The sequence below is a fragment of the Pistacia vera genome, unplaced genomic scaffold (assembly GCF_008641045.1).
Source record: "Pistacia vera cultivar Batoury unplaced genomic scaffold, PisVer_v2 Contig407, whole genome shotgun sequence".
Classification (NCBI taxonomy): Eukaryota; Viridiplantae; Streptophyta; class Magnoliopsida; order Sapindales; family Anacardiaceae; genus Pistacia; species Pistacia vera.
In genome coordinates, this window is record NW_022196232.1 from 42,875 (window position 1) to 59,510 (window position 16,636).

Here is a 16,636-nt window from a genome sequence, read left to right on the forward strand (position 1 = left end):
GAAAATTTGTAACTCAACCTGGTGAAGGCTTCGAGTCTTGATTGAACCGATTCAATTGGTCGGGTCAGGCCAAGTTTTAAAATAGTGTTCTATATAACCCTTGGAAACAACAAAACTACGGACACCAAAAATTTTGCACCGAAAATGTGTACCGGCCTACGTGTAACATGCCTCTGATTTTTTTTAACAATTTTTTTCTAATGAACAGCCGTCCACCAAATTTGGACGTCCGTCCATATTATATAGACGGGCGTCCATATACAAGGGACGGGCATCCCCATTTAAAGGACGTCCCTTACGTTTGGATAGGCGTCCATTACGAATGGACGCCCGTCCATACTTTAAAAAAAAAAAAAGAACGTTTGGACGGTCGTCCATCCGTCCATTATTTTGGTTTCTACAAATTAAAGAAAAACTTTGGATGGGACCGGCGTCTATAAGGAATGGCCGCCCATCCATTACTTACGTTTTTTTAAAATAAAAGAAAAACTTACAGTTTCATGCAAGACTGATGGGTTTGAGATCGTCAATGCAGTTAGGAAGTGTTCGTTATTACAACCATTGAATTCAACACCTCAGCAGCACTTGTCTCGTCCTCCAAGCAATGACATCCATTTTCTCCCGGATACACTGAAGGGCCGCTTCAATACAAAGAGCAGCAAGATCTGCTCCCACATAACCATGGATATCTCTTGCAACTCTTTCAAGATCAACCTAAAACATGCCATCAAATAAGAATGTCACTATACTAAAGAAAAAAGACATAAAATGATTTATAAAGAAAAAAGACATAAAATGATTTGTAAAAGACAATGAGATGAAGCATATAAGAGTCCTACATGCTCTGGTTCAGTCTCAGTTTCATCATTCTCTTTTGTGTGACATGCAGTTAATCATGGTTCAAGAATTGTGTAGCAAGTTGGAGCAACTGGAGACGCCGTTCTCTAGGTTGAGGTCCCTCAAAAATCCTAATGACCTTTGTAAAAAGGTAATTCCATGGAGGCAAGAGTTTAAGATTTTCAGAGAAGTCAATAGCGATGAAGAGAATAAGGATAAGCTACAGAACTTCAACCAGGATGCAAACGTACTAGACTGGCTGGAGGACGTCAAAAAGTTGGCTGATGATGTGCAGGAGATACTGCATGAGATTGCTATCACTGGAAAGAGTTCACAAAAGCGTGGCTTCCTTGCTCGTTGTCGCAATCCAGTAGCTGATACTACATTTACTGGTACTCGTCGAATAGATAATGTAAGTAAGCGAATCCATATACTCAAGAAAAGAATGAAAGACACTGGACTGATAGTGAGATACGAACACTTCCTAACTGCATTGGCGATCTCAAACCCATTAGCCTTGCGTGAAACTGTAAGTTTTTCTTTTATTTTTAAAAAACGTAAGTAATGGACGGGCGTCCATTCCTTACGGATGCCTGTCCCATCCAAAGTTTTTCTTTAATTTGTAGAGACCAAAATAATGGATGCCCGTCCAAACGTTCTTTTTTTTTTTTTTTTTTAAAGTATGGATGGGCGTCCATTCCTAATGGACGCCCGTCCAACGTAAGGGATGGCCGTCCAAAATTTATGGATGGTCGTCCAAAAGTTTTTTTTTTTTCATATTTTTTTATGGACGGGTGTCTTTAAAGGAGATGCTCGTCCCTTATGGACGCCCGTCCATATAATATGGACGGGCTCCATGTGAGTGACTAACCGTCCAAATTTGATGGACGTCGTTCACTAGAAAAAAATTGTTAAAAAATAGAGGCATGTTACACGTAGGCGTACACATTTTCGGTCAAAATTTTCGGTGTCCATAGCTTTGTTGCTTGTAAATATAGAAAATATCAACTAAATTAAGAAAAGGGGCTAACATCCTTTTTTGAAACTAGCAGTGTTCCCCGATAATTAGATTAAACCTATGGCCTGAAGTAATTATTCCTAAAATAAAATCAAAATTAAAAAACCCAGAACCCTTAAACCCTTCGATTGCTTTCACTCTCACCCTCGAGCTGTTCATTTCTCTCTCTCTCTCTCTCTCTCTCTCTCTCTCTTCTCCTCTCTAATTTTTCCTGCAAATGAAGCTTGTAATCGCGGTACAATCCTTGAAGGCTCAATTTTCAGCTCCGTCTCGGAAATGTTTCGAGAATTTCCTCATACTCAACTGCAACACGAAACCTACACAAAACGGAGAAGCTCGAACCGGTACTCAAACTCAATGTATGATCTGTTCCGCGTATCACGCCCGTGGGAGATACAACAGTCTCCATTGTTCCCCTGCTCGATCAATAGGTCCAAGAAGGACGAACCGTAGAGAAAGAACAGCTCCAACTCTTCATCAAAGAGTTGCGATCCTTCAGAGATTCTCTCACGCTCTCCAGGTATTACAATTAATTAATTATATATTATATAATAATATATATATATTATATATATATAATATATAAGTGGCTGGGCCTCGAGGGAGGTGAATGAGTAGGTTTGGCAGCTTAGTTTTGTTAATTTCGTTTTCGAGTATACCTGAAAGCCAAGCAAACTTGTTTATATTTGCATAGCTATTCAATAACTATTTTTAAAATGGGAGCTATGAAGAAAATTTTGATTCCGTTTGAAAACGGGGCATTGTCTGGGTGTGGTGGAAGATGATGGCTCAAATATTTTTAATTTGTTGATTTGGTATTAGTAGTTCTTGCTTACACTCCTTTAGTTTTTGTTTTGAGAAGTTTTATGCATTTTGCTTTGTTTCAAATTCCTATGTTTCCTACTAGAAAATAAGATATTTTTCCGGACAAATTCTGATGAAGTGGGTTAAAATTTTGTATCCGCTTATGACAGGTGAAGCAGTAAAATAATATATAGATTCCTTTAAGAAAATGAAAAGTGATAGGACTGCGCATGCTATTAAACTTCTTCGATTTTTTGGAACACATATTGCTTAATCTTTCACTTCTAGCTTATTAGTGCAGTTCTTATCCTTGGACCTTACATTAGGTTCTGTTGATATTATATCTTTTTGCCCCTTGTCTAACTTGTAATTTTATAATTGCAATTGGTTCATGAGCTTTTTGTTGGTTTGTGTTTTCCATATTTTATCAAGGATTGATTGATTGAGCTACACAAGTCAACGACTGTGTTTTACCCTGAATTTTCTGAATAGACTGATATAATCACATTTTAATATTTTGTGTGTTTAGAGTTTAAGGGATCATAAAAATTTGACCTACTTATATAATTGGACCCTGAGTTGTAGTTGTGATGTTGATTTTGAAATTATTTGTAAAGATGCTGCCTTTATATGATTACTTCATTTTGTCATTTCATTGTTTTGGTGTCTCACTAAGATTCTCTTTGTCTCTCTACACCAGATATCTATGTGGATGACTGACAAAAGACCTCCAACTTACAGCGTGATGTTCCATTCGGTTGGATTTGATCTCTAAAGTTCATGGAGTAGCAAGCAGAAAACTATTTCAATAATATTCCAAAACAATTGGGTTTTGCTTATTCTGCTCTTCTCAACTGCTATGCCAATGCAAAATCTGGGAAAAAGCAGAGGCCACCATGCAGGAAATGGGTGATTTGGGATTGTTGCCAGAACACCACTGATTTACAATTCTATGCTTAATCTTTATTATCAGACTGAAATTATGAGAAACTTGACATTCTGATTGTGAAATGAAGAAAAAGGCATTGGTTATGACAAAATGACATGTAGCATCCGTTTAAGTGCCTATGCAGCTGCTTCTGATGTTGAGGGAATTGACAAGATTGTAAATTTGGTGGAATCCATCCCACTGTTCTGTTGGACTGGGAAATTTATGGAACTGCAGCTAGTGGGTACGCAAAAGCTGGGTTTTTGGACAGTCTTTGCAAATGCGAAGAAATCTGAGGGACTAATATCAGGCAAAAGCCGCTCTAGTGCTGCTAAAGCATACGAAATTCTATTAAGACAGTATGCAACGACTGGGCAGAAAGATGAAGTTTAAGGCTTTGGGAATCTACAAGAAGAATGCTACTGTTTACAATAGAGGCTAATATCTGTCATATCTTCTCTGTTAATTTGATGACCTGGAGAGTGCCGGAAGATAGTTGAGGAATGGGAGTCGCAGAGTTTAAGGTATGATATCCGGATTCCAAATTTCTTGATTGGTTCTTACTGTGGAAAAGCCTTTTGCAGAAGGCTGAATCTCTTATAACCAGGCAAAGTTGAAGGGGGAGAACCGAATTGGAAGACATGGTTTTTATGGCAACAGGATACTTAAGAATAATCAAACTCTGAGGCAGTGGAGGCGATAAGGAAGCGTTGGTGGTTTGTCAAAACAAGTGGAAGCCAGGTAAGGAACACTTGGCGAGCTCTTTGAAATTCTTAAAAGATGTAAGAAGACGTAGGGAGTCGAGAAATTCATAAATTTGCTCAGGAAAAGGACATATCTCTGAGGATCTCCAAGAAAAGGTTGAATAAGTCCAGAATGGAAGTTGAACTTCGACGCACTCGTAAGTTTTATGGTGATGCTTGATTGATGATGAAGAAGCACTTTCGAGGTTGAAAACGGTGAGTCAGTAAAAGAACAGGAAACTTATTTCATATTTCGAAGTGTTGTGTTGTCATACATGACACTAACACTAAATAAAGTGATGATGCACTTAATGATATACAATATTAAATTGTAATGACACGTTATTTGGGAATTGGGATATGAAATTTAAATAAATATCTGGGATGGGTAGTATTATTCTTTTTGTTTTTTTTTTTTTTTTAACTTAATTATAATATTATCCTTACTAAAAATTAATAAAGAGGGTATAAATTCTTTTTTTATTACTTTTCAAACGTTGACACTTGCATATATCTAAAAATGTCTTTTACCTTCTAACATACACGGGTATGTTTATTGATTGTATTATAGTATTGTTGTTTAAAATTAATATAGTATTGATTATGAAAGTGGCTTTGATATCATGTTTGTTGGATGATCCTCCAACTATCAAAATTCAACAGTTTTCGAGCTATAACTCCTACATGTCAGTCAAACAGGCCATGCGATTTCTATGTTAGATTAAGTGTTCGGTAGTGAGATTTTGAACTCAATGGATCATTGGTCTATACATTATGGGTAAAATATGTTCAGTCTAGCTTGATCCACGTTGTTGCATCCATGATTTTCCAACTTTCATGCTGTACTTTTCTCAGCTTGATTCCATTCTAATACATAAATCTTTTCCCTGAAAACAACAGCAACAAAAATTAATTGATTTTGATATTAAGATTGTGAAGAGATATGCTTCCCGTTCAGTGGTACAAAAAAAATCATCCCTTCACATTCCCATATATACAAACACTTCACAAGACATGAATTTTTTTCTTGAAACACAGAAACAAAAACTAATTGATTGTGATATTAACCTTGTGAAGATATATTCTTGAGACTTTGGTTCGTCATCCTCAAGGTTGTCGCCTAGCCATAATCATTTGTGTTGGAGTTGTCGACTACTTCACATTAATGGGTACGGAGACGCACTCGGGGGTCCCGCTGTAGGATTCCTTTTAATTTATATCTTCCTTTTTGGGTTGGGCTTAGGAATAGGAATTCTTGTAAAACTAGGTTTAATCCCTTAAACCTAGTATATAAACATTCTTTTCTCTTGTTATGAGTGTGAGAACAATTCATTCATTGAAAACGAGAGAGGTGAGGCATATTGCAATAATATTGACTCAGCTGGACGTAGCCTACATTGGGTGAACCAGGGTAAATCGCGCGTATTACTTTCTTTGTTTACTGTTTGTTTTGTTTAACTATTATTATTTTGTTCCTGTTGCTTCTCTATTTCGTTCAATTTGCAGAGGCATGGATCAGTGACGAGAAGAGAATAAAAGAGGTTGTGAAGAATAAATAAAATAAAACAAAAAATTATTATTCGATGAGGTATAACGATTAAAAGCGATTATTGTGATATTAATATTGTTATCAAAATAGATAGGATACTCTTACCTTATGTGCATCGCCGTTATTTTAGGATTGTAGCTTGTCAGCTTTTAGGCGTGGGTGCATAGTTGTCATCTTTAGGTTGTGGCTTGTAAGCCTCTGTGATAGGAACCCACTCCAATAACTCAACAATTTTAGGTTGGATCATGGGTCTTTCATGGGCTTGGGTAAAACTCTTCTTGGAAAACCGACTTGCCAAGGGAGGGTGCCCAAGCTTTTATAACCCACATGCCCACCCTTTTCCCTTTCAATGTGGGATCCTAACATTTCATCACGCTTCCGCAACCAATGTCCACGTCGGCTTCTTTACCCCTTGGGTGACTACGCGGATCCCTTTTCCCTTAGGCCTCTATGCCCTTTTTCGGGGTAGCAGCCTAGGCCCAAGGTCAGCCTGCCACGAGTGCGCTGCCACATAAGCGTAGGATCATACTCTGATACCAATTGATAGGAACCAACTCTAATAACTCAACAATTTTGGGCTGGGCCATGGGTCTTTCATGTGCTTGGGTAGAACTCTCCTTGGAAAACCGATTTGCCAAGGGAGGGTGCCCAAGCCTTTATAACCCACACGCCCACCCTTTTCCCTTTCAATGTGGGATCCTAACACTCTGGCTTGGGTACATAGCCATTATCTTCGAGTTGTGGTTTGTCATCTTCTGGCTTCAGTGCATAGCCATTATCATTGAACTGCGGCTTGTCAGCTTCAAGCTTGGGTGCATAGCTGTTATCTTCAGATTGTGGCTTGTAACCTTCAGGCTTGGGTGAATAAGCGTTGTCTTTAGGTTGTGGCTTGTAAGCTTCGGACTTGGGTGCATAGTTATTGTCTTCAGGTTGTGGCTTGTAAGCTTCGAACTTGGGTGCATTGTTATTGTCTTCAAGTTGTGGCTTGCAAGCTTTAGGGTGCATAGTTATTGTCAACGGGTTGTGGCTTGTAAGCTTTAGACTTGGGTCAATAGTTATTATCTTCATATTGTGGCTTGTAAGCTCCAGACTTGAGTGTATAGTTATTGTCTTCAAGTTATGGCTTGTAAGCGTCGGGCTTGGGTGCATTGGCATTGTCTTCGAGTTACGGCTTGTAAGCTTCAGACCTGGGTGCATAGTTATGGTCTTCAGGTTGTGGCTTGTAAGCTTTAGACTTGGGTGCATAGTTTTTTTCTTTGTTGTAAGCTTCAGACCTGGGTGCAAAGTTATTGTCTTCAGGTTGTGGCTTGTAAGCTTTAGACTTGGGTGCATAGTTTTTTTCTTTTGGGTGTGGCTTGTAAGCTTCATGAGATATAACGATTAAAAACGATCATTGTGATATTAATATTGTTATCAAAATACATAGGATAATTTTTTGGTCATCGGATTCCATTAGCCCATTTCCAGCAACCAGAAACTATGATGATAATCAAACTATAATTTTTTTATAACTTTTTAAAATTAATAAATTGCAAGCTTTATTCAATGTTATCATATAAAATTTATATTTATTTTTGAATAAATTTATTTTAGGTAATTTAGTTCATGAATTTTTTTTTTTTTTTTTTTTTGTTTTAAGAACTTCTCTAGATTCTAGAGACAGTTATAAACTGAGCTTGAATCATATTAAGTTTTGAGAATTATTTTAAAGTTTATCACAAGTCAAACGGCCGTGTATTCAGATATGGAGTAAGTGACCAAAATAAACACATTCCTAGTCATACCCCTTACAAAATATTAGGGGCTTGGTAACATTCCTAAACTATGGAGGACTATTTAACCTTTCTAAAACATCAGGTACTTCTTAAACCCCGTCCTCTAAACCCTGCGTGAGCAGCCATCCTCTTCAACTTCACTTCACATTTCGCTCTTCGATCTCCGAAATTGTTAAAGCAAATGAAGCTTGTGCGCTTGCGTACAATTCTTGAAAGCGTCAGCTCTCAACTCCGCCATCGAAACGTTTCGAGTATTCTTCACACTCGTCAGCCACAGGAAACCTAAGACCGAAGTGGAGACGCCGAATTTCAAACTCAATGAACGCTCTGTTCCATCGTGATCTCGCCGTTCGAGATCCGACGGTCTCTATTGTTCCGATGCTGGACCAGTGGGTCCAAGAAGGACGAAACGTAGACCAATTACAGCTCCGAGACTTCATCAAACGGTTGCGGTCCTTTAAACGATACGTTCACGCTCTTCAGGTATATTTGCTTTTAGTGTTACATAGAAATTCAAGAAGTTTTTTTTTTCTTTCTTTTTTTTTTTTTTTTTTTTTTTAATTGGAGCTACAAAGAAAGGTTCTATGTGGCACAAGAATTGGGTTGTTTCGCGAGCATGGTGTTGTATGGTTCAGAAGGTTATAACGGGTTCATTTGAAAAGTATTAAAAGGTTCTGTGTTAGCATAAGAATTGGGTTGTTTCACGAGGTGTGGTATTGATATGGTTCACAATGATTATAACGTGTTCATTTGGAAAGTATTAAGTCCTCTTTGGCTCCATTAGTCTTGAGTTCTGAGAAACTTTTTGCTTCAACTATAAAAGAACAAAATAAAGTCAGGATGAAGTGGACGAACAAAGTTATATTTTCCATTTCTTGATGGTAATGGATATAGACTGATATATAGGGTGGTGGCAGTAGAAGAGAAAAGTTTGGGTATGGTAAACTATAGGTCATCAATTGCAGAAATTTTCATTTCTACTCTTATTATGTAATTTTAATGAATCCTTGGAATTTGAATCAGGTTCTGTTTCATTAGTAGTTTACGACTGTGATTTTTTTTCTTTGGTCGGTCTCCCTATTGATTCTCCCATTGGTTTATATTTTTGTTGATCCTGGTTCAATACATCCATCGAGAGCATTTGAATTGGTTCAGCTATGGCAAAACTACTACCAATATTTGACTTGAAATTACTGAATTGGTCATACGAATTATTTTTAAAATTTGGCAATTGGAGTTGTTGGGGTTCATAAAAGATTTGCACTAAAAGTAATTGGATTCACAAGTTGTAGTTGCCATGCTAGTTTGATGTTATTTGCAAAGATAATTACTTCTTTTGTCGTGTTATTGTTTTCACATCTTACTAGAATAATCTTTCTGTCCTCTTTTTTAGATGTCTATGTGGATGACCGACAAAAGATACCTTGTGCTTAATGCGGGTGATATGGCCACTCGGCTGGATTTGATCCATAAAGTTAAGGGGATAGAGCAAGCAGAAAATTATTTTAATAACATTCCAATTCAGTTAAGGGGCCCTGAGGTTTATGCCTCTCTTCTCAACTGCTATGTGAATGAAAAATCTTTGGAGAGAGCAGAGGCCACCATGCAGAAAATGAGGGATTTGGGGTTGGCTAAATATCCTCTGGTTTACAATACTTTTCTCAAGCTTTATTATCAAAATGAAAAGTACGAGAAATTGACAGTCTGATGCATGAAATGGAGAAAAAGGTATGGTTGTGACAAAGTTACATTCGGCATCCGTCTGAGTGCCTATGCAGCAACTTCTGATGTTAAAGGAATTGAAGACACTGTGACGTGATGGAATCGATTCAATGTGTTTTAGATGGGAAAACTTACTTTATTGCAGCAAGTGGGTATGTAAAGCTGGGCTTTTGGACAAGGCTTTGTCAATGCTGAAGAAATCTGAGGGATTAATAACGGATGAGACAAGCGGTAAACCGTATGATTGTCTTATCACACAATATGCTGCATGTGGGAAGAAAGATAAGTTTTAAGACTTTGGAACTCTACAGGAACACAAGAAGGTCTACAATAGGGGCTATAGATGTGTCATCCTTCTCTTTTTGAAATTTGATGACATGGAAAGTGCAGAGAAGGTTCTGGAGGAGTGGGAATCCCAATGTAAACACTATGATATTCGGATTCCTAACCTCTTGATTGATGCTTACTGCAGAAAAGGGCTTTTGCAGAAAGCTGAAACTCTTATAAACAGGGTTAAATTGAAGGGGGGAAAGCCTGATCCCTGCACTTGGTTGTATATTGTAACAGCATATCTGAGGGATAATCAAACTGAAAAAGCAGTGGACACTTTGAAGGAAGCATCAGTTGTTCGTGGTGACCAGTGGAAGCCAAATGAGGAAAGTTGGGCTGCCTCTCTGGAATACTTAAAAGAGAGAGGAGATTTGGAGGGAGCAGAGAAAATTATAAAATTACTGAGGGACAAGGATATTATCTCTGAGGATGTCCAAAACAGTTTGTTGAACAATGTTCGGGTTGGGAAATCAAACTTGGACGCTATCTGGAAACCGGTTGTAGAAAGAGCTCAAAGGTTTTGGTTTAACGCCTTCTATTGAATGCGATTATATGAGATATTTTTCATGTCTTGTTTGGGATAATAATTATAAGCCAATTTATCGATCTGATAATTTTTTTACACTTCAGTTTATTATAACATAAAAAACTTAACTGTACAATATAATAATTTTGTTATTTCAAAAACTTAAGAAAATTTTTATTATTAAACCTTGGAAAGGTTTGACGAATATTATCCCCCCAGTTTGTTTAACTGTTCAAATCTCTATTCCATTATCCTATCGTATTGTAAATAGTAAAAAACGTATTTGTTTTAATATTGACATAATTCAATTTGAAATTCAATTTTATTCTATTCAATTCAAAATATACAATTACCTTTCACAATAAAAGTTTATAAATTAATAAAAACATAATTGTTAACGACGGCCAGATACATGGTGAATCTGATAGGAAAATGATAGATCGATGTATTACCGGTTAGATCTAGTTGGTCATGCTTTATTCTGGCGATTGTTGGTCATTGTCTGACAGTGGTGGTCGACTAGCAGTCAATTGGGTGGATGTGAGTGTTTTTGTTAATTTATAAACTTTTCTTGTGCGATGTTGTTTGGTTAAATTAACAAATGTAGATGATTAAAAAATAATTTAACATTTTATCTTCAATTGTTCACAGATTATTGTCCTAATTTTTAGGGTTTTGAATGATTAGGAAAATTTGTCACTTGACCCTGGGTTCTAGTTGAACTGGTTTAACCGATCGGGATAGGTTTTAAAATACTCTTCTATATAACCCTTGTTAATATAGAAAATATCAATTAAATTAAAGAAAACAGGCTAACATCCTATTTCTGAAACTACCAGTGTTCCTCAACAATTGGATTAAACCTATGGGCTTTACTGTAATTATTCCTACAAATAAAATCAAAATAACTTTTTTTTTTTTTTTTTTTTTTTTTAACAATTGGATTAAACCTTTGGGTTTTACTGTAATTATCCCTAAAAATAAAATCAAAATAACTTTTTTTTTTTTTTTAAACAAACAAAAAACCCAAAACCCTTAAACCCTTCGATTGCCTTCACGCTTGATCTCTTCATTTCTCTCTTTCTCTCTCTCTCTCTCTGTGTAATTTTTCCTGGAAATGAAGTTTGTAAGCTCGCGTACAATCCTTGAAGGCATCAATTTTCAGCTTCGTCTGGGAAATGTTTTGAGAACTTCCTCATACTCAACCGCAACACGAAACCTCACAACAGAACGGAGAAGCTCGAACCCGTACTCAAACTCAATGCGCGATCTGTTCCTTCGTATCACGCCGCTGGGAGACCCAACGGTCTCCATTGTTCCCCTGCTCAATCAATGGGTCCAAGAAGGACGAACCGTAGAGAAAGAACAGCTCCAACTCTTCATCAAAGAGTTGCGATCCTTCAGACGATTCACTCACGCTCTTCAGGTATTAACATATTAATTAAATTTTAAATTAATTAATTTTTAAGAATTATTTAGCGCCTTATTGTATTTATCTTTAAAATTCATAGCAAAATTTGAAATTTTCTTTTCTCCAATTTTTTATGGTTTTAAACTTCTGAAACGTCTGGCTTCATATATATATAATTGTTTAATGGGGCTTGATTTGTTCTTGATTTGCTTAAAACAGGTGTTGAATTTATTAGTTTTAAAATTCGTTGTAAAGGTATAGGAAATTATGAAAATCTTCTTGAAAATTGGTAGAGACATAATTTGATTCACTTTCTTAGAAGTGTTTATTTATTTATTTATTTATTTTTGGTTGTTGTGTCAAATTTGTATGTCTCCTATTAGAAAAATAAGATATATTTCATAAAAAATTCTGAGGAAGTGGGTTAAAATTTTGTATCCGCTTATGTAAGGTGAATCAGTAAAATAATATATAGATTCCTTTAAGAAAATGAAAAGTGATAGTACTGGGCATGCTATTAAACTTCTTCGAGTTTTTGGTGCACAGATCGCTTAATCTTTCACTTCTAGGCTTATTAGTGCAGTTCTTATCCTTGGAACTTACATGAGGTTCGGTTGATTATTTTATCTTTTTGCCCCTTGTCTAACTTGTAATTTTATAGTTGCAATTGGTTCATGAGCTTTTTGTTGCTCTTTGTTATCCATATTTTATCAAGGAATTGATAGATTGAACTACTACAAGTCAACGACTGTGTTTTCACCCTGAATTTTCTCAAATAGACTGATATAATCACATTTTATTATTCCGTGTTTAGAGTTTAAGTGATCATAAAATTTGACCTACCATATACAATTTGTACCTGGAGTTGTAGCTGTGATGTTGATTTGAAGTTATTTGTAAAGATGCTTAGCCTTTATATGATTACTTCATTTTAGTCATTTCATTGTTTTGGTGTCTCACTAAGATATCTCTTTGTCTCTCTACACCAGATATCTATGTGGATGACTGACAAAAGATACCTTCGACTTACAGCTGGTGATGTTGCCATTCGGTTGGATTTGATTTCTAAAGTTCATGGGGTAGAACAAGCAGAAAACTATTTCAATAACGTTCAAAAACAATTTAGGAGCCTTCCTGTTTATTCTGCTCTTCTCAACTGCTATGCCAATGCAAAATCTGTGGAAAAAGCAGAGGCCACCATGCAGGAAATAAGTGATTTGGGATTGTTGCCTGTAGAACCACTGATTTACAATTCTATGCTTAATCTTTATTATAAGACTGGAAATTACGAGAAATTTGACTGTCTCATACGTGAAATGGAAGAAAAAGGCATCGGTTATAACAAAAGTTCATTTTGCATCCTTCTAAATGCCTATGCAGGTGCCTCCGATGTTGAGGGAATTGACAAGATTGTAAACTTGATGGAATCCTATCCCACTGTTCTCTTAGACTGGGAACTTTATGCTACTGCAGCTAGTGGGTATGCAAAAGCTGGGTTTTTGGACAAGTCTTTGCAAATGCTGAAGAAATCTGAGGGACTAATATCGCGTAAAAGCCACTCTAGTGCTGCTAAAGCATACGAAATTCTATAAGACAGTATGCAACAACTGGGCAGAAAATGAAGTTTTAAGACTTTGGGAAATCTACAAGAAGAATTTTGCTGCTTACAATAGAGGCTCATATCTATCTAAAATCTCTGTTAAATTGATGACCTGGAGAGTGCTGAGAAGATTTTTGAGGAATGGGAATCACAGAGTTCAATCTATGTTTCCGTATCCAAAGTTCTGATTGGTTTTACTGTAGAAAAGGCCTTTTGCAGAAGGCTGAATCTCTTATGAGCAAGGGAAAATTGAAGGGGTGAAGCGGGATTGGAACATGGTTTTATATGGCAACAGGATATCTTAAGATTAATCAAACTCTAGAGGCAGTGGAGGCGATGAAGGAAGCGTTGGTGGTTGTCGAAACCATGGAATCCAAGGATGGACTTGGTGGGCTCTTTGAAATTCTTAAAAGATGAAGTAGAAGACATAGAGGGATTCGAGAAATTATAAAATGGCTGAGGGAAAAGGACATTATCTCTAGATCTCCAAGAAAAATGGTTGAATAATGTCCAGAATGGGAAGTTAAACTTTGACGCACTCTGTAAGTTTTATGGTGATGCTTTGATTGACGATGCAAGAGCACTTTCAGTGCCCGAGCCCCGAGGTTGATAACGATGACTCAGTAAAAGAACAGGAAACATGTTGAATATGAATTTGAAAAAAATATTCAACTTTCTGGAAGCTATGCTTCATTAAAAAAAAAAAAAAAAACAAAGTATTTTGTGGACATGGTTATCTTCTGCCATGGAGAATGTATTTCATGCCCAGTTTTGTTAAGAGGTAAAGCAATCCTTTCATTCAAATTCTGAAATCTTAGGGGTGTTAATGTGATTCTGTAAACCTGCAAGAGATAAGTGTTTTAACTCCAACAAATTAGCGCCGGTGGGGGGTGGGGGGTGGAAGGAAAATCGAAATATGTTCTTTCCTTTTATCAATTAAATGCTCAAATTATTTTTCATGTTAGGGTAATTTGATATATCCACAAGCTCTTTGTTATATAAAAGTAGGGTGTTCGGTTCCGAGTTCTTTGTATTTTTTGAAGGAATCAGAATCGACGATTCCTTAAATTTGGAACCAAACTGGAACCGACAGTTTCGGTTCCTAAGTACCCAGAAAAGAACCTGTAACAACGGTTCCGGTTGCGTTTCTGGTTCTAGGTACCTTGTAAAATTCATGACCCCCCAAAAGATTTTAAAATGGCAAAAAAAACCCTTAAAAACTTACAAATATCCCCCCCACCAGGCACTTGTTACAAAATAAATTATAAATTTAAATTCAATACAAACTCCATTACCTTGTAAAGGGAGGTTCTTAAAGTCAAACCAACTTACTTTAAATGTTATGAAATATAAATATAAATGTATTCACATTACTTTTTCTACAAAAGTTTTTATTTACCCCCTTAATCTTTTTTTATTTATATTAGTCTTGGTTTCTGGTTCCTAGTTTTGTTCTGGTTCCTAACTATAGTACCGGAATCGGAACCGCACAGTCAGTTCCAAAATTTGAAACCAGAACCTACCCGTTGACGTCGGTTCTAGGTAGGAACCAGAACCAAATCCCGAGTACCCACTGATTCCATTTCAACAGGTCTTTTGAACACCCCTAATAAAAAGATTGTAAAAAAATTTTGTATTTTTTTTTTTTTTTTGTAATTATCGGAGTTGTCCGGATCAGTTTGTATACACCTCAATTAATCCAGAGACTCTGACGGTCAGTTGGTAAGAACCCTAGTGGCCTCCTCTATTAGCATGTTTTAATAATCAACTTAGGGTGAAACTTGACAATTTGTGGGTCTTCGGCCCAATTCGGTCACACTCCACTTTAGCCCATTTTTTTTTTTTCAATTTTTCCTTTTTTTACTTGAATTAAAATATGCTTTACCAAACGATGAAGAGAAAAGGCTGAAGTCCAATCTGGTGTTCTCTTCTCGCTTCTTATCTAAATCTAAATAGAAAAGTAGTGAAAGAGAAGAATGGAGAAGACGAAAAAGAAAAAAAACAACAGAAAAGTGAAAGGATACAACAACGAAAAAGAAAAGGAAAGTGGAGGAGATGAAGAGAAGAAGACGAAAAAAGAAAGAGAATTGGTGAAGGAGAGGAAAGAAGAAGACGAAAAGTGAAGAAAAACTGAAAAAAGAAGGAGAAAGCAGTGAAAGGAGAAGAACAAAGAAGATAAATAGTTGGTAAGGAGAGGAAGAGAAGAAAACGAAATGTGAAGAAAAATGAAAAAGAAGGAGAAAGCAATGAATAGTGAAAGAAAAAATAGTGAAAAAAAAGAGTCTTTGCGTGGAGAAACCAAGGGATATTTTATTTTTTTATTTTTTTCAAAACCGGTTTAATATATATCCTTAAACCGTTAATCGAACCGAAAATTCGGTTAATTATTTTTATAAACTAAACCGAACACTTAATTTAAAAACCAATTTTTTTTGTTCGATCCGATATTTTGGTTTGGTTTTTTTTTCCAGCCCTAGTCTCTATTAAACTGATCGGATAGGGTTGGGTTGGGTGGTTTTAAGCACGTCTATTAGTGTCAGGGATATTTTATTAGACCATCTCCAACCCATTGCACCAATTTGTGCAAAATTACACTAAATTGGTGCAAAATACTATTCCATCTCCAACCCATAACACCAAATATTGCACCAAAAAAATATTCTTTAGAATATTCTTTTTTTCTTTTATTGTAATAATCACAATATTTATTTCACTCATTAATTACATTGAATAAGTTCTATTTTTAATTTACATTTTTTAAATTATATCATATTATAAAATAATCAAATTAAATTAAATACAAATACTCAAATTTGTATGATTTTTGCGTAAAATTTAATACTCAATTAACTTAACAAAATAAAAAAAATCAAAAAAATCAAAATTAAAAAATATATATTTTTTATTGTGCTACAGTACCGCGCCATTTGACGCAGTGCTACAGTACCTCGCCAAATTCCAAAATGATGCAGTGTTTGGTGTGGGTTGGAGTATCAACCCACGCCAAATTGGTGTTTTTTGCGCCAATTTGACGTGGTTGAGATGCTCTGCATGCTATTTTAGACGAAAACATTTCAGCCCAAACACTCAATTCAATTCCAGGTCTTCCCAATGTATGGTCGGGTCACAATTGGTATACAGATAATAGTTCGTTAGCAGTTAAAAAAAAAAAAAAAAAACACTTTTTAATTTTAAAAAACCCAAGAAGAGCCAAAAACCCTTAAACCCTGCGTGAGCAACATCCTCTCGACTTCACCTTCACATTTCGCTCTCCGATTCTACGAAACTGTTAAAGAAAATGAAGCTTGTACGCTTGCGTACAATTCTTGAAAGCGTCAGCTCTCAACTCCGCAATCGAAACGTTTCGAGTATTTCTTCATACTCGACAGCTAC

At 36.1% G+C, this 16,636-nt stretch overlaps 3 protein-coding genes across 3 annotated transcripts; all 3 read left to right on the plus strand.

Moving 5' to 3' along the window:
- Positions 1-895: 895 nt before the first annotated feature.
- LOC116142321 lies at positions 896-3,980 on the plus strand. Its single transcript, XM_031427754.1, has 2 exons — positions 896-1,229; positions 3,676-3,980. The coding sequence occupies exons 1-2, from the start codon at positions 896-898 to the stop codon at positions 3,978-3,980; spliced, it is 639 nt and encodes a 212-aa protein (XP_031283614.1).
- Positions 3,981-7,828: 3,848 nt separating this feature from the next.
- Positions 7,829-10,262, plus strand: LOC116142322 (pentatricopeptide repeat-containing protein At2g20710, mitochondrial-like). Its single transcript, XM_031427755.1, has 4 exons — positions 7,829-8,137; positions 9,048-9,361; positions 9,522-9,607; positions 9,671-10,262. Exons 1-4 carry the CDS (start codon positions 7,973-7,975, stop codon positions 10,246-10,248), a joined length of 1,143 nt encoding a protein of 380 aa, XP_031283615.1. The 5' UTR covers positions 7,829-7,972; the 3' UTR covers positions 10,249-10,262.
- Positions 10,263-11,285: 1,023 nt separating this feature from the next.
- On the plus strand, positions 11,286-13,387 carry LOC116142298 (pentatricopeptide repeat-containing protein At2g20710, mitochondrial-like). Its single transcript, XM_031427728.1, has 2 exons — positions 11,286-11,658; positions 12,633-13,387. Exons 1-2 carry the CDS (start codon positions 11,350-11,352, stop codon positions 13,233-13,235), a joined length of 912 nt encoding a protein of 303 aa, XP_031283588.1. The 5' UTR covers positions 11,286-11,349; the 3' UTR covers positions 13,236-13,387.
- The last annotated feature ends 3,249 nt before the right edge of the window (positions 13,388-16,636 follow it).

What these genes read in the sequence shown, in the direction of transcription:
- LOC116142298 (XM_031427728.1), top strand. Translation starts at nt 11,350, where the DNA reads ATGAAGTTTGTAAGCTCGCGTACAATCCTTGAAGGCATCAATTTTCAG. An exon ending in GATTCACTCACGCTCTTCAG is followed by an intron (nt 11,659 to 12,632) that starts GTATTAACATAT and finishes TCTCTACACCAG; the next exon opens with ATATCTATGTGGATGACTGA.
- LOC116142322 (XM_031427755.1), top strand. Translation starts at nt 7,973, where the DNA reads ATGAACGCTCTGTTCCATCGTGATCTCGCCGTTCGAGATCCGACGGTC. An exon ending in TACGAGAAATTGACAGTCTG is followed by an intron (nt 9,362 to 9,521) that starts ATGCATGAAATG and finishes ACTTTATTGCAG; the next exon opens with CAAGTGGGTATGTAAAGCTG. An exon ending in AATAACGGATGAGACAAGCG is followed by an intron (nt 9,608 to 9,670) that starts GTAAACCGTATG and finishes ATAAGTTTTAAG; the next exon opens with ACTTTGGAACTCTACAGGAA.
- LOC116142321 (XM_031427754.1), top strand. Translation starts at nt 896, where the DNA reads ATGGTTCAAGAATTGTGTAGCAAGTTGGAGCAACTGGAGACGCCGTTC. An exon ending in AGCTGATACTACATTTACTG is followed by an intron (nt 1,230 to 3,675) that starts GTACTCGTCGAA and finishes TGTGAAATGAAG; the next exon opens with AAAAAGGCATTGGTTATGAC.